This window comes from Equus caballus, chromosome 2 (assembly GCF_041296265.1).
Source record: "Equus caballus isolate H_3958 breed thoroughbred chromosome 2, TB-T2T, whole genome shotgun sequence".
In the NCBI taxonomy this organism is placed as follows: Eukaryota; Metazoa; Chordata; class Mammalia; order Perissodactyla; family Equidae; genus Equus; species Equus caballus.
In genome coordinates, this window is record NC_091685.1 from 2834991 (window position 1) to 2852393 (window position 17403).

Below are 17403 nucleotides of genomic sequence, written 5' to 3' on the forward strand. Positions count from 1 at the left end.
CGGAGTCGTGACAAATAAATTTCTGTTGTTGATAAGCCCCTCAGTCTGTGGTGTTTTTCTACAGCAGCCCAGATGGACCAAGACGCCCACTCCTGCAGCAGGCAGCAGGGCTGCAGAGTCTGCACACCCACTGCTCCGTGTTCCCCTCTCGGGAGACAAAGAATTCCCCCAACGTGGCTCCTGTAGAGAGACTGCAGTGTCAACTGCCAGGGTAGAGAACCTCCGAGAAGAGCAACTGCACGCCTTGGCAAATGTGGTTATTTAAATCATGGGTCCAGAGCTAATGGACTCACGTATTCAGGATAAGTAGAAACTTGCAAGGTAATATTTTGAATAAAAATCAAAACCATATTTACTTTCACATAAGACTGCTAAAATATCTTGTTTGTACATCAAACAATTAAAAAAAGTTTTCTTGGGTTGGTCAGCCAGTGTGATTTAGATGACCAGAAGATTCAGCCTTGATGTTGACTCTGCTGTTTATCAACCCGTGCAGCAACCCAAGCTCATAAGGCCAGGGTTTCCTTTCAGCAAATGCCACAAGGTTGGACACTGGCTGCACACAGACAGGTATTAATGGTCCCTTCTGCAAAGAGGGCTATTATTCTGGTATTGCCCACTCTGGGTGCCAAAAGTTTCAGATCAATGGGCAGATACAGGAGCCCTTCCAAGTCAGATGTCTAGCTGGAGGGAGGGTGTAAATTGCAAATTATGAAATTTAACAGCCAGACATATCAATAATGATGCCAATAGTTAACATTTATTGAGACCCTGCTACATAGGGCACTGTGCTAAACGCTTTCACAATCCCGAACAGAAAAGTTAAATAACTTGACACAAGGCCACATGGCCAGCGAGTGAAAGAGGCAGCTTTAGGACCAGTGTTCTGACTGCAGAGCCTCTGCTCTCAACACGTATGCAAGGCGAGCCTAGTGTCAGGTGTCCCATGTACTACACAGCTAAGCAGAAACATGCACAACAAACTGTGGGGATGCTAGGGTGGGTGCTGACGTCTCCTCAGCTGAGGGGACAGCCTTGGTTCAGGGAGAACCAGGTCTCCAGCTTTGCTGTGCTGGTAAGATCTGCTGATCTTCTTCTGCATGTCCCTGCTCTTCTCCCTCGCGCTCCGCTTCCGGATTACATCTTTTCCATGTGTCCGGCTCTTAAAAGCTTTTGAAGGAAGACTTGGGTCTTGGCACCTGCCAGTTCTCCAAGTGCATGGGAAGCCCGAGTCCTGATGGGAGAATTGCTGCTTTTCCTGTGAGTCTGCAGACGACGTCTCCCTGCGGAGTGCTGGTACAGTGGCATGCCTATCTCCCTAAGCAGAAAGCTCCACCTACCTCTGTGACCATCATCTCCGGCAGCAGCAGCTAAAGGAAGGTACTTTCACCCTCTCTGGGGGACAAGGAGCCTCTTCCTGATTTAAAAAACAAACCAACCAACCTCATTAAACAAGCCACTTCCTAGATGCGGTAGCTGGTTTCCAAAGATGGTTCCCAGTGAACCACACCTCGCCGTATGCACACCCTTACTTAGCGCCCTCCCACTCTGAGCCTGGGCTGGCCCTGTGACTCACTTTAACCAGTAGAATGTGATGGAAGCAACGCTGTGCTAGTTCCAGGCTAGAACATTAAGAAGGTCTGGCAGCTTCTGCTTTTATGCTCTTGGGAGACCTGAGCTGCCATGTAAGAAGTCCAGCTACCCTGGGGGAGAGACCGTGTGGAGAGGCCTTGTGGAGGGGCCACCTGGAGAGCAGGAGGCCCTGAGGAGGACTGAGGCCTCAGTCAAGCTGTCCTAGCCAGACCTGAGCTGTCCAGTTCCCAAGATGAGTCAACAAACGTGAATGGAGAAGCCATCTGGGATGTTGCAGCTCCAGCAGACATCATATGGAACAGAGATGACCACTCCTGCTGTGCCCTGTTCAAATTCCAGACCTACGGAATTGTGAGTAATCGTAAAATAATTGATGCCTTAAGCCACTCAATTTGGGGGCAGTTCTATATGGCAACATCGGATAATAGAAATGCTGTGTGACACTGCGTAACATAAGTAATTGCATCAGTGATTCCAAAGTCTGACTATTGAACCACTTCGCTCTTTGGTTTGGGCCTTCCAAGCACAGGGGAGGTTTCTCAGAGTTCCTTCTCACCCCCTGCCACCAGTCCAATGACATCAGGAAAGTGTGTGGTTTCACTGCTTAAAGTTACCCAAGTCAAAATTCTAGATACGCACGATCACTCGAGTTTATTTCCTCTATGAAACTGGAAGCTCCATGAGGGCAGGGAGCCTAGGGTGATATTTACTGCTGCACCCTCCACTTTAGCACAGGTCTCGTGCACAGTAGACACTGAAAAAATATATATTTGAATGAGTAAATGAATTGGTGGGAAGAGTAGCTGAGGCAAACAGATTGAGCAATCGTTCATTTGCCAGGCTAAGAAGTTTGAACTTGATCCAGTAGTGAGAGAATGAACAGATGAACAAGGTGGCTTAAATTTCACCATTTGCCACAGTTAATCCACAAAATCAATGCAACTACATAATCCATTGAGTTGTTTAAAGTCCCCCAGGGAATTAGTTTCCTGGCACGTTGCCAGGAAGAATCCCATTTTCCCTCCTCACATATTTCTAGTGTTCTTGGAAATATCTGAAATAGAAAATGAGTAGTCAATATTTTCTTTTTAAGAGTTGCCTGTACTTTAATATAAAAACATTTATGAAAATGTGTTGCTCTGAGTTGAACTTGGATGTTGCATTGCCTTTGCCAATGATGTCAGTGGGCATCATGAGGTCAGTGGAATATCCTAAGACTTTACCAAGAAAGTGTTTAATAGGAAATATGCTGTACTGTGCTCCAGTATTAAACACGTAATTACGTATAGACACAGAACCACTGGGTGACCTATGAACCAGCCACCTTGGCCCACATATGGATCCTGGAGACACTACTGCTTCGTGATCAACTTTCAGAAGTTTCCTCCAGTTTGGGGGCCCCATTGAAAGCATAATTTGCATCACTGTTATGGCCCACCTGTCCTCTAGTGTTTCTTCTTTATTCCTTCTCCTCACATACGCTGTTGAGTCCTCTCTGATCAGCACTCTGGTCAAGGACCAGAAGCCAATCAATGTGCCCTAAATCAGACCCTAAATCACTAGCACCAGTCCAGTTGTACCTAAAAGGGCTCTCTCCCTGGTCTTCCCAGTTGTATTTGGCAAGTGCATCCCAAGTTATGGCGGCAAAGCCTGCAGAGTCAGCTCTCTGCTCGGCAAGCTGGACAACCCTCACCTGGCACCCTGCTGGCTGGCGCCTTCTGTCTCCCTGATCTTTACAGTGCTGACCTATCATCGTTAGTGCTGACCTCCTGTTCTTGGTACACTGCCTATGTTTTCCTGAACTATATGGCTTACACTCAGTGTCCTATGTCCATTCCTCCCTAATTACAGCCGGGGAGAAATATGTATTTATACTTTATAGACCATATACCATAGAAGAAACAGGGCACCTGTGTGTGTCAATAGAGAAATACACATCCGGACTGACGTACAGAGACATACGTGATAGAGGACACAGAATTCCCATATCTGTCAACACAAAGGACAAGCAGAACCCTGAAATAGACAGTGAGCCTCCTCTGTTGAATAGATGCTGTCCTTCTGCCACCACCAGAGCTGGGTCATAGACATTGGCTGCTTACACAGCTGTTTTCAAGGTGGCTCCTTTCCAGTGAGTGCGAGCCAATCCCGTGAGGTGGACAATGGGAATTGTGGGAAGGAGGGTGTGCTCGTTCAGGTTATACTAGGCAACGCACCAGAAAAACTCCGAAAGCTCCGTGGCTTAACACAGCGGAAGACTGTTTCTTGCTGGTGCGTGGTCACGTCTGCAGAGAGCGGGAGGATGCCGCCCTGTGCAGCCTTGCAGGAGCCCAGCTGCCTGTGGCCCTGCCCTGCTCAGCGCTCCCGCTCCCACATCCAGCTGGCAGATGGTGCGCAAGAGAAGGTGGGATTGCACACAGGAGGGTGAAACAGCACCTGTCCTTCTCCCGATGTTCCAGCGACTGTAGTCACAAGGCCAAGTGTGATTGAGAGGGGCAGCATCATCCACAGTGTGGCTGGGTGCCTCGGAGGAAGGGGATGGGGGGATCCAGGAACAACTATTTTCTTTGCCACAAAAGAGTAGGACAATTAATTTTGCTGGCTTTCTTTTTTTTCTCCTTATTTTTCTCGTTGGGAACAGAGCTGTTTCCTTGTCTCATCTGGGTCTTATTTTTCCCCGGATAATCCTCCAAAAACCTCGCTGCCCACTCAGCCCACCCACACTTCTTTCTGGTCCAATTTTGAACCACGCCCCGGTAGTGATCACACCCCGGTGTGGACAAGGATTCCAGTTTGCAAAACCACCTCAGGCATTGCAGGAACCACAGCGGTCTGCTGAGGGCTCCGGTACCATCAGGCTCCCCCGGCTGCAAGGGGGAAGCCGCAACGACAGCCTTGGAGATCGGGGGTCTCAACACTGACTGGGACTCTGGAACAACAGGAGGGAGATAAAGCCTGCCCTCCGGGACCCAGGAGGGTGAGCCTGGAAGACAAGGAGCTTACCTCAAGGTGGACAAGCCTGTGCACTTTGACCCACAGGCCTGCGGGTGACCAAGAAGGAAGCGGGTGCTGTGCGGAGCAGCGCTGCTATGAACCACGCGAAGCTCGGCCCGGGGACTCCATGTCCGTCCTTAACAGAGACCCGTAATCTCAGCCATGGTGCTCCCGCCTCTGCGCAGAGCTGCGGGGTTTCCCAAGCCCTCCACAAACAGGATGGTATTTACTTCTCTCAACAACAGAAGACAGATACTATGTTGCTGCCCCCTTACCCCAACCCCGCCCCTACCACCGCCCTAGTTCTGGTGTTCAGCATCTCTCCATCGACTACTGTAACAGCGCCCAGCCGGCCTCTCCGCTCCTCTTTGCCTCCCCCTAGTCCATTGTCTGCACTGCAGCAAGAGTAGTCTTGCACAAAGAAAGCTGAGCCCTTCCCACCCCCGGAAGCCCTTCAGTGGCTGCCCTCGCACTTCGGATACCATCCACCTCATCAGCACAGCCACCGCGGGGCGATAAGCTCCTGCCTGCCTCTCCAGCTTCATCTCTTTCCACGACACACGCTGAACTCTAGGCTCCGGCTACGCTGAAGGGCTGACCGTTCCCCACAAACACTGTGAAGCTTCTCACCTTTGTATCTTGCTTTTGCTGGCCTCTCTCCCTGTACTGCCACAAGCCGCCCCTTTGGTTCTTTGGTTTGTTAATTCCTGCTCACCCCTTAAGGGCCAAACATCACTGAGAAACCTTTGCCAGTGACCACACACCCCCATACACACACACTTGGCTGCACCCAAACTGAACTGAGCCGGTCTCCATCATGGTCCTCATCACACTGTACCGCCCTGACACGTTGCTGTGTCCACCCCTCTCACCAGGTTGCCAGCCCTGACAGGGAAGGTCTGTCACCTGTTCGTCATTAGGCCAGCACCTAGCATCACGGCTGGCACTGAGTAGGCCGTCAGTAAAGGACCGTTGCAGCATGATTTCAATGAGCCTGTGTTTCAGACTAAGGAAAGAAACTGTTGCTCAGAGGGCTTAAAGGATTTGTCCAGGATATAAACTAATAAATGGGAGAAATGAAATACTAATCTAGGTCTGTCTGACTGCCAAACACGTCAGACTACTCCGCGCTACCTTCAAAAGGACCACAGATAATTTTGTGAGCTGAAAAAGTTGTATCTCTTGAGGGAATTTTTTTTGCTTTGTTTTGTTTCATTTTTATTCCTTTTGAACCTCAGGAACCAGAGGAAAGCTATGGACTTTCCCCCCAGAAGAACACACACACATACTAAATTTTGTATGTAGTGTAAGAGTATGTAAGTCAGAAGAGGGAAGCTGTGGCTGCAGTGACAAATACATCGTAAAATCACAATGAAAGTTTAATTCTCACTCATGTACAGCCCTTTGTGGGTCAGCAGGGGCTTTCCTCCATCCAGCGACTCAGGGGTGAGGGCTCCCTCCACCACAACACACTGTGACTTCAACACACGCTCCAGACCGCCAGCACAGGAGAAGAGAGAAATGGAGAGGCACACCGGCTTTCAACGGCTCCAGCGTGAAGGTGACGCATGTCTGTGGTAAACTGCAGAATGTGCACAAATTATTTCAAACTGTGTACACATACACTTGTGCGAAGTGACCCTGCCACTCGTCTCATCAACAGGCATTGTCTATGTCTCCATCTCTTGACTGTCAGCTTGGCCATTCAACAGGACATTAAATTATTAAATTGCTAAGAACTGTCCATGAAAAATATGTGTATTATTATGACTGCAGCCTGAGGAGGCCATTCTCCTGGCATGACCTCAGGTGAGCGGCACCTGAAACCACCAGGGGGCGCTATGAGGTTGGAATGCCAGGACACCTAAGGAGTCCAGAACCAAAGAACCCCAGGACAGTGCATTGAGAAGCCTTTCTTGAGAAAGTGACATTAGGGTGAAACCTAAACGATGAGTTGTATTTGGCTAAGTGGCACATATTCTGGGCAGAGGGAACAGCATGCACAAAAATCTGGAGGTGAGAAAGCACAGGATTCATTCACATAACTGTTGTCTCGAAAATTTGCAGATTCCTCCACGTGTGCGTGAGGTCGAGAAGGTGGAAGGGGAGCCCTATCTTGTAAGGATGTGACTTCTCTTAAATGCAAGAAGACATGAGAGAGGACATGGATCATGTTTTGAAACACAATTTTCTGCTTGTTTACAAATGATTAACTAACTCGATCAATTGTGTCAAAGTTCAGGTCGCTGCATCCTCTGGGACAAAGGTGAGATGGCGCCTGGTGCTCGGGCTGATGACAGGTGGAATGCACCCAGGATGGGCTGACTACAGAGCCAGGTTTGGGGATCCGGGCACAGCTGACGCAAAGGGACTGCTGCCCGCTGTGACTTCTCAGCTGTCCCCTGGCTCTCTTCCCTCTTTGCATTTCCAGCCCCCTCTGGGACTCTGGCAGACAGGGCAGGGTGGGGACCAGGCTGGCCCTCAACACGACTCTAGCCCGTGTCAAGAGAGGTTCAGGGTAAGCCCGTATGTTTTATACATTCAAACCTCAAAACCACCTTATAGTAATGAATTATTACCCCCATTTTACAGATGAGAAAACAGAGTCTTAGGGAAATTAGGTAAGCTGTTGAGGAAGTCAAATCCAGTGTGTGTTCCAGCCCAGCCTCAGGGCGCCTGCCCCTCCAAGGCCCCTCAGCCACGCCCGCGACATCCACGGCAACAAGATGGTCATCTGCCCCGTTCAGGCGGCGCTGTGTGGGCTGCAGGCCGGTTTGGGAAACGCCGGGTCAGTGCGGTCTGGACCGTAACTTGCTGATTTTGAGGCGTCGGTGACGGCTTCGAGAGCCTGGCATTTGCGTCTGGCTCTCCAGCTGGCGCTGGGCGGCTCGCCTCCCGCTCCTGCGCCCTGGGCGCGGCACGGCGGGGACCTCCTCCAGGCCGGGGGAATGGAGACGCCCGTCCCACGTCTATCACGGGCAGTCCGGATTGCCTCCAGAGGAGGTGAGGTGGACACTGGCTCGGACCACGCCATTTCAAGAGAACCTATGTGACATCTTCCTTTAATCCAGTTTATGGCGAGGCCACTGGAGATGAGGGAGCAATCAGAGCGCTCTTCAGAATAACGGGAGGACGAAGGGGTCGCGCTCTGCTGGGCTCGGATAAAACAAGCTGGACTCGCAGGCGTGAGTGGCACCTGCCTCTGCTGTGCCGCTCCCGGCGGAAAGGAAAGGCCCTGGTGGCCTCCGGCCTTGTCGGCGGGGGAGGCGGGGCCGAGGTGCTGTACCAGCGAATACTGGAGGCAAACGGGGCTCCCCCAACGCCGACCATAGAGACCCTCCCCTTCCCCACAAGGTCCGGGAAGCCGCCTGCTCCCCCCAGGACCATGAAGTGTGTTATACGACATAAGTTAGCTAACAACAACAACACCTGTTTGCACAATTCCTCTCTTACAGTTACCATTTTTATAATGCCTCCTTGTGAAACATTTTCACATTTAGTATCTCATCTGACTCTCCCAACTCTGAGTGACAGGTAGCCATAGCCCTCCCAATTTTACATATGCTATTATTATCTCTGTTTTCTAGATGAGGACACTCGGGCCCAGAGACGTTAGGAATTTGCCCTGGGTCACACAGCTGGTGAAATATCAGAGAGAATTTGAACTCAGGTAGACGGACTCTCGGGCTCTCCAGCCTCTTACTCAAAATCACACAGCTAGAAAGACACTGCGGATTCAAAGCTCAGCCTGTCTGACTCCAACGCCTACATTCCGTCAGGAATAATAGCCCGCGTGTCTGAGTGCTCTAACACGGGGCTGTTGGAAGCACTCTGCTTGTATTCACTTATTTAATCCGCACCATTTGTCAAGTGAGGAGACTGAAGCGTGGAAGTTAAGTAACTTGCTCAAGGTCACAAAGCTAGTGAAAAGCAGAGAAAGGGTCTGAACCCAGGCCCTGGAGCCCACAGTCCTTGTTGCCTCACTAACACCTGTCCCCTCGGCCGCTCACCCAAACGTCTGCCACACGTGAATAAAAGCCAAGCTGCTGCAGACCTGGCCGTCGTTCTGGTTGGTTCCCAGAGTCACAGTGAGTCTTCTGTCTGTGCAAAGTCTAAGGCGCTTGCAGTCACTGGTGGCCTCTGTTTATTTTGCAGAACTGTTTGCTCTGTGGGGACAGAAGTTGAGGGCAGCCCTCCCTGCCAGGGGCTTTCACGGATCCAGCAGCCTCGGCCGGACCACCCGCCACTGAGAGAAGATGAGGACGTCCGAGAGCGGGGCTTGGGGGGCGCTGGCACAGCTGCTGCTTCTCTGGGCCGCTCTGGCTTGGCTCGGTTTGCCTGGCTCCAGGTAAGTGATGGTTGCAAACGATTTCCCGATCAATTGCATGACAGGGAATATAACGCCACGTAACGCCGACGGTCTCTTTGTTGCCTGCCTGTTGAATAAGGAACATCTCTTGAAGCCATTTGCATGCATCTGAAAAAATAATATCTACAGCTTTCTTCAAATTATTCAGGAACCAAGAGGCTGACTTCAACAAACGTTCCCGTAAGAAATGGGCATGTTTAGATGTATTTTTTCAAGCTGAGAAGGATTGGACACTTGTTCTGTATCCTGAACAGAGCCTCGTGTAACTCTTTATGCAAAAGAAGTTTTGCTATGTATGGAATAAAAGAGCCAGTTCCTATGGATGCCCTCCATAACCCAGAGTGACCCACTCTACCTGCTCACCGACCCACATTCTTTCGGTTCCCAGGCTGTCTCCTTTCCTCCCTCTCTCTCACACATACACACACTCTAGATGTTCCCAGCAGGTAAATGCCAGCTGATTTATTTAATCATTTTTTATGTCCATCGATAGGGTACAAAATAGGCTAAAGAAAACACCTGAGTGGAAGCTCACACTTGAGTTCCAGTGAAGGAGGCGCCAGAGACTTGGCAGGATGTCGAGTGTTACCTTGATGACGAGACGGCCCTACCACGGGATGCTGAAGCGCTCCTGCATCCCAGACCTCCTTGTGAGCAATCCTACGGAAGAAGGACTGTCCATGCCGGCCCTCTTATTCATTCCATAAATGCTACCTGAGCACTACCTCTCCTTTATTGTGAGGGGCTCCTAGTACCCACTGGACACACCCCTTGATCTCCTCTCTGCTGAGCGCTCACCAGGTTGGGCATCACCCTGAGACTGGAATGAGTCTTCACTACCCAATGGGCACTCAGTAAATCATAGCTCTTATGATTATCAAGAATCTTAACTTGGTGCCAAGAAGAACCAAGCTGCCAAGACCTTCCTTGTGTGTACTGTGTATACAGAGAAGGATTCAAGACCCAAGGAAATGCGTCTGGAATGGAGGGTTTAAGGGATCATAGCAACCCTACCCACAGCATTGACCCATACGTGAGGCCCCTTGTCCCGCTCTGAGGATACAGAGATGAATAAGACACAAAGAGCTCATGTTCTCATGGAGAAAGCTGACGTGTGAGCACATACTATGTGCACTGTTGCCAGAGAGGATTCAGCGGCAGGCTGGAAACGAGAGAGAGTGATCCACTCCACTGGGCATCAGGGCTTCTAAAGAGATGATGCTTGAGCTGAATCTTTACATATGAAAAGGCGTTTGCAAAGGGCCAAGGCAGTGAAGGGTATTCCAGGCAGAGGGAGCAGCAGAGGCAGAGGCATGGAGATGTGAGAGGACCTGGCTTGTTCTGGAAGCTGCAGGCCTCCCTTCAGCAAGCCTTGAGCACAGGCCACGGCGGGAGCTCCCAGGACAAGATAGACCAGGAGTAAGCAGGAGTCCGATCATGGCTGGGGTTGGGGACCCTAGAGTGCCAGCTGAGGAGTTCAAAGTTATCCTCTAGGCAACCGGGAGCCATTGAAGGGTTTTAAGCAAAGGAGCAACCTGCTCACCTTTACGTCTGAGGAGGTTTACTCTGAGGTCGGAGGTGGAGATGTGAGCGGGCGAGCAGAGTACAGGCTGGAAAGCCCGTTTGTCCTTCAGCCACATCGTGAGATGCGTGTTGTTTCTGATTCACACTGTGTAGAAAAGCAAACTGACCCTCAAAGAGGAGAGGAGGTTCGCTCCAGTTTATGAATCTCAAACCCTTGCTTGAAGCCAGGTTCAGTTCTCGGGCCTCTTACCCATGATTCCCTTGGGCAGTCCTGACTGCGGCACGTATTCGAATTCCACACACAAAGTGCAAGAAGAGCCTTCAGTTCTGGCACAGAAAATGCTGGGACGTCCTCCGTATTAGCTAAGGAAGGTTTGGTTTTTAGTTATTCCTAAATAACTATTTCAAATCAGATGAAATAATCATCACATGGCCATGAGACCTTTTATTTTTTTTATTCATTTCTACTCTGTGCCAGGCACTTCAATGCGTTTGCTCTGATCTGGATGTAAGCGCTATTGTTTACAGTTTTTCAGAGAGGAAACTGAGAATTGGAGAGAGAATGGAACTGTCACAAGGCTACTCAATATGTAACAGAATATGGGTACAAATCCAGTTTTGTTCTGGTTCCACAGCCCTTGCATCTCCCTGCATCTTCCTGCCTGGCACTAAGGCATTATCCCCGTCCACCTGCCTTGTGTATCTGATTTGCTGGACTCCCATGCCATTTCTCTATCTCCTGGCCACAGGTTTGTTGCCCTGAGATATTGCTTTAAATTTCCTGTCTACAACTGCAAATGACAGAGAGAAGAGAAATTGAAAATCTGCCACCCAGAAGCTGCCCCTTCTAGCAAAGAGGAAGGATGCTATTTGCAAAAGGATGCAGCTGCCTAACAAATTGTGTGTGACGAGAAAGTTGTTGTGTCAGGGCAATTCCCCAGAAAGCCAAAATATATTGACGCACCCCATCTATATAAGCTGATGGCTCGCAATTTACTGCTGACCTAATCCCGCCGCACCCGGTGGATCCATCTTTATTTTGATCAGAGACTCCTGTTAGAAAGAGAATGGGAGACAGGGACCCAGTGAAATATATTCTAATGCTGGCAACAGCATTACATGCACGTCAAAGAAAGACACATCTTTGCCAGTCCTTATGCAGAGGGATAGGACTTGTAGAAGCGTTATTGCAATTGCAAATATAAATGTCCTTCAAAAAGAAAAAGAATAAATTGAATGCAATATATGTCCCATGGTGGAAAAATCTAGATAAAAGGAAAGAACTAGATCTCTTTATGAATCAATATGGCTAGGCCTCAGAAATACGGTGCTGATTAACAAAAGCAAGTCGCAGAATAATATGTACTATATAAGTCAAGCACACAAAAGCAATACTGTATATTGCGTGTATATATATATATATGTAAAAATATTTATAAGACTGGAAGGACACGCACTAATTCATGACAATAGTTCCCTCTGAAAAGGAGGAGAGGGAAATGGCATTGGGCTGATGTAAAATACTGATGTGAAATTTATAGGAATATTTTTTATTAAAAACAGACTTCAAAGAAAGCATACCAAAATATTAATAATTGCCAATCCTGGGTTGCGAGTGTATGGGTGTTCATTATCTTATTTCCTGTGCTTCTTAGGGCATCTTTAATTTTTCAAAATTAAAATCATACAGAGATTTTGAACGACAGAAACCAAGTCAGTTGGTCAAAATGACCATCTGGCGTGTTTCTGTAGAAATTCACAGGCATGAGAGGCACGTGCTGTATATGTACATAGAGGCCCTGACTGAGCCTTTCCTTACTGGCTTCATGCGATTCCCAGGAATTAAAGATGACATGTAATGCTAGCCTTTCTTTCAGATATGCATGTGTAGTCCTAATAAACCACACACATCTGATGTAATTTACAAACATACTATTAATTCAGCTGATTACTTCATTATTTTGCTGCCTCCATAATGAAAATTGCGTGCAAAAAATGAGAGATCTGGTGGCTACAACTACTTTTTACCAAGTTCCTTCTATAAATGATCATCCTGCCCATTAACTGTCTTCCAGATCTCAGAGAGGAAAGTAATCGTGACTCTTAATAGTGTGTGTGTGCATTTCTTATCCACTCCTCTCAACCGCAGCCCTGAATTGGGTTGGTAGTTGCTAAAAATCACCATGTAACTGTTTCATAGTTGAAGCAGGAAGAAGATACCCTGCAGAGCTGTCAAATACATACTTTGGAGAAGCCAAATCACAGACAATATTGTTTTGTCAAACCAGGGCAAATTAGTAGATAAAAGCAGATTCTGAAGCTCCCCTGCTGGTGTGCAGCATCCTGCCTCAAGGAGCCATTTTAACGTATCCACCTGTGGTTTCCAAGAGAGGCTTTGACCTTTCGCTAAAGATCCAACTTTACTAGGCAATTGATTTTTGCTGCTCTCTGGGGCGGTCATGGAGATGGATTTCACTGTAGTTAATACTATCCTCTTTTTAGGACTTTTGCCAAGTGAGAATGTATTGTTAATAACCTTGTCTGGAGTGATGTACTATGTATTTGAGACGGTGGAAACGATGTGATGCTCTCTCTAATGACTCAGTCTTGGATGGAGAGATGAAAAGGCCTTGCATGGAGACGGAATGCCTGGTGGAGTGGATGCTGGCCCGGCTCCTCTTCCAGGCAGTGTGGGGCAGTGGACACAGCACAGGCCCTAGAGTCAAACGACCTCGGCCCAGACCCCTAGACCACCACCGCATGCCGCTGCGTGAGTCTCGGCCCTTCCCTCATCTGTCCAGGTGGCAGCGCTGCGTGGCTGCCGTCTAGCATTGCTGTGAGGATGAAATGAGGCGGGGCGGGTTCAACTCCTCACGCAGGGCTTGACATGTTCTGGGTACTCAGCAAATCTTGGTTCTCTTTCTCTTCTCTTCTCCTTTTTGCCTTGAAAAGGAACACAAATTACAAAGAACCTTACAGTGTTATACACTCTTTCAGATGGAAGAAAAATAAAAATCGTCATACACTCAGCTTATTATGCACATGACGGAACTGGAAGCCTGGACAGCTTCGATAAAATGCTCATTCATTCACTTTTACTGAATGTCCCACGGTGTGCTAGGAACTCAACAAAAGTGCCAACTTACCTTCTGTACGTGATGTATTTCAGGTCTCATGTTGTTTGACTGCTCTGCAGATGGGCCTCCACCTGCCTCTCCCTTCCCCTCCCACCCCTGGTCTCACCTCATCCCCCACTCACCTCTGTATACTCTCCATGCCCTGGACAGGCAGGGCACAGGCTCTCCTGCTCTGCTGGTGGTGTGACATCCCCCAAGGGTTGTCTTTGGTCTGTTCCCCTCTCAAGAGCAGTCTTACCTCCCTCATAGCTTTCCACGATCAGATCTGTAACTCCGGTGTGAATCTCTCTCCTGAGTTCCAAAGCTGTGTAGGGACTGTTTATGGAATGGCTCGACATAGCGGTTCTGTGGGCACCTGGAACTCAGCATACCCCAACCACATCTTCCCCCATAAGCTCCCTTGCTCCTGTGTTCCCCACCTGCCCACACTCTCAAACTGGAAACCAGCAACAACCTAAGCCTTTTCCTCTCTCTGACCCACACCCCATCTAATTACCCATCACTTTCTATCCCTTCCACCTGAGAAATGTCTCATAGGTCTGTCCTCCCCTCTCCCTTGGACGCTGCCATAGTTCAGGCTCACATCACTCACAGGTACTGCTGCAAGAGCTGCCCACCAGCTTTTCCTGCCTCCAGGCTCTCCCCAGCCCTGTCCAGCCTCCACACAGCAACCACGGTGATGTCCTAAAGCACGGCTCTGACCATGGAGCCTGAATGCTTAAAAACCTTGCCTACCGGATAAAGTCCCGAAGAGCTAAGACTTGAGACATGTTTCTCTTTTCCTAGTCAAAGACAAACTGTGAGTTCCAGAAGGCAGAACCTGTGTCTTATGTTTGTCTGTATTCCCTGTAGCACAGTACCCTGAATGTGGTTAGTTGTCAGCAAATGTTTCATAGACTCTTGACCTGAGAGTCTTAAACACTGTATACTCCAAACCTTATTTTCCAGGGGATGAAACTGCGGCTCAGAGATGGGGATTGAACTGCTTCAATCCTATATCCCGCTGTTGTGGGACACCCTGCATATCTATAGCACTTTAGAGTCCGTAAAGTGCTTTCACATATACTTTCTTACTTAATCCTAGAACTAGCCTTATGAGGTAGGCGTGACTCTCTCATTATAGAGGTGAGAAATGTGAAGCTCGTACAGGTTGAAAAACTGGACGAAGGTCACCCAGCTGCCGACGGCCTGTCTTCTGATCTGAGTGCGGTACTCTTGATCACAGCTAGCCATAAGGTCAGGCACTTACTGGGGGTTCAGTACATGTTTGTTGGATGAACTGATCTATACTTGATGATAAACTAATAGCCTTGCACAAGTCAGCAAATATTATAGGATGAATACTTAATTCCCTTCTGATACTTGACTCTCTTCTCTCATGATGACCTTTTAGAGGTGAAAAGCCACGCTCTCTCCAGTCAAATGCCGTCAATGAGAGCCTTGCCAAGCATAGACAGACGCGGAGCGTGGATGTCACACCAACGCCTATTGATTGTGAACTGTCCAGCTGGTCCTCCTGGACCACATGTGATCCCTGTCAGAAGAAAAGGGTAAGTGCCTGGCCCTGGGGGAGCCTGAAGCTTCTAGGAGCCCTAATTCTTAGCAAGATTGGCTGAGGCACCACCAATAGTGCCTGGCACTTGGTAGGACCTCAATAAGTCTTGGATGATTTAATCAATGAATTCTATTCCTTTGTGCCTCCCAGCAGCAATTAGATCCTTTCTTTGATTTTTCCGTTTTTTCCCAAACATATGTGTCCTTGCTCATGTTAGCAGCTTCCTAATTAGGCTTCCTGCCTCCAACCTTGCTCCTTCAGCCCATCTTTCCTGGTGCAACCAGAGGGAGCCATCAGAAATGCAAGTCTGACCTGTCTTTCCCCAGCTTGAAACCATTCAAAGTCTACCCATGGCCCTCCAGAATCATGGTATTCAAGGCCCCCCCGACCTAACCCTACATGTACACAAAACACCCCCACTCCAGCACACCGGACACTTGTGTTTCGCTGACCATTACTCTCTCCCTCTGTGCCTTTATTCATGCTGCTTTCTCAGGCGGGAGAGACCTGCCCCACTTCCTTGGCTGGCTAACACCTACTGGTAATTTAAAACTCTGCTCAGAGGCCATCTCATCTTAGAAGGCTTGCTGGGCTTCTTAGCCCTACTTGCAGTTAGTAGACACCTTTTTATGAGCTGCAATAGCTCCCTGTTCCTCCTGTATCCTAACATTGATCATTTACTTTCCCTTTTTTTTTTTTTTTTTTTTGGCAAGGAAGATTAGCCCTGTAGTAACATCTGTGCCAAACTTCCTCTATTTTGTAAGTGGGTCATTGCCATAGCGTGGCTTAATGAATGGTGTAGGTCTGCATCTGAGATCCGAGCCTGCAAACTTGGGTGGCTGAAGCGGAGTGCACTGGACTTAACTACTGCACCATGGGGCTGGCCCCCTACTTTTCTTTTATTATTTACCTTTCCATTAAACTGTGAGCTCTTCAAGGCTTATTCACTTCTATACCTTCAGTGCGTAGGCCTATTTCTGGCACATAATAGGTGCTCCATAAATACGTGTTGTTTGATCTCATTATATTCTCTGACATCTCTGCGAGGAAGGAGGAGAGTCTTACTCTTCCCCTTAGGCAGATAGGTAAACAGAGACTCAGCAGGTAAATGATTTCTTGGGGTCACCTAGTAGCAAATACAGGCCTTGAACTCAGGCCACTGGCTTCTTGTCCAGCGTTCTGCCGATCAAAACACAGTCTCTGCAGTGTTAGTCCTTCAGGCTCCCTTGTCAGGAGGGTTGATTCAGGATCCCAGCTCTAGAACTGCACATGTGCCAGAGAGAAGAGAATGGTTGATATTCCAGGGTTCCTTGGGAAACCAAACCAGCCATGGGCTAGGACACTAAAGAGGCTGTGGAACTTGGCCCAGGACAATTACACACTTAATTGGATCAATGTGGAAAGCCAAGCAGGACCATTTAATTCCTAAAGTGGGCTTTATTGCTAGCTTGTCAGCATTGATCCAGCTATCTGGATAACTGCTTCATCTGCACCATAACCTGGGAAGCCTCAGCATGAGCCATCCATCCATCCAGCCAGCCGGAGCTCTTTACTACACGCTTTCCCTCCGGTGGACGTCATCACTGTCTGCAGGGTCACTGGCTGGGGATTCATCGAAACCTTCCACCTGGGATTGGGAGATGTCTGTCCTCCATCACTTCCATACTCCTCATGCCCGGTTTGTCCTTGGCTCCTGGGGCTAGTCTTCTGGCAGTCCTCTTTGCAGACCTTATCCTGTCCTGCTAACCTCTACCTTCCAGAAGGAAAGGCCCTCTGGAAACGTGAAGGAGCATGGGTGAATGGTTGTCTGTAGTTCTTTTTTGGATTTCCAGATGCCATACAAGCAATAACTATGGCTGGTTAACATGACATTCAGCAAAGAGGCTGCTATCCTGGCTTGGCCCCTTTTATTGTACCAAAGTCTTGACTGCAGCCAGCTTTTGGCAACCACCTAAATCTGATTACTTCCCTCCCCTATGGTGGCTTCTCAATGCCCCATGATAAAATGTTAAATCCAGCCTTCCTGAGGCCTGGAGGAGCCTGCCTTACCTGCTCTTGGCTACGTCTCCTCCAGCTCTTGCCTCTCTCTCCCGCTCGCACTGTCTCCAGCATGATGAATTTCTTTTTGTTTCATCGAACAAAGCACATTCTCTCTGGTCTCTCAGCTTTGGCACAACAGCTTCCTTCACCCGGATTACTCTGCTGTTCCCTGCTCACGCCAGCTCTCCTTG

The 17403-nt window shown here is 48.8% G+C and overlaps 1 protein-coding gene and 1 long non-coding RNA gene across 4 annotated transcripts in view; one reads left to right on the forward strand and one right to left on the reverse strand.

Annotated features, from left to right (window-relative positions):
• Positions 1 to 5948: 5948 nt before the first annotated feature.
• On the reverse strand, positions 5949 to 17373 carry LOC138920191 (uncharacterized). The gene is made up of 3 exons (XR_011430961.1): positions 17222 to 17373; positions 10500 to 13423; positions 5949 to 9023 (listed from the first exon to the last, which is right to left on the reverse strand). It is a non-coding gene; the product is annotated as an uncharacterized lncRNA (long non-coding RNA).
• C8B (complement C8 beta chain) overlaps positions 8610 to 17403 on the forward strand; it is a 36266-nt gene continuing 27472 nt past the window's right edge. Inside the window, exons 1-5 of one of the 3 annotated variants that reach the window (XM_070247567.1) lie at positions 8730 to 8935; positions 9450 to 10375; positions 12983 to 13250; positions 13478 to 13631; positions 15011 to 15167. In XM_070247567.1, coding sequence (XP_070103668.1) covers positions 13037 to 13250; positions 13478 to 13631; positions 15011 to 15167 — 525 coding nt within the window. In that variant the 5' untranslated portion in view covers positions 8730 to 8935; positions 9450 to 10375; positions 12983 to 13036. Of the gene's footprint in view, positions 8936 to 9449; positions 10376 to 12982; positions 13251 to 13477; positions 13632 to 15010; positions 15168 to 17403 lie in introns of all 3 variants that reach the window. The other 2 variants (XM_070247574.1, XM_014737502.3) reach the window with 2 other exon arrangements.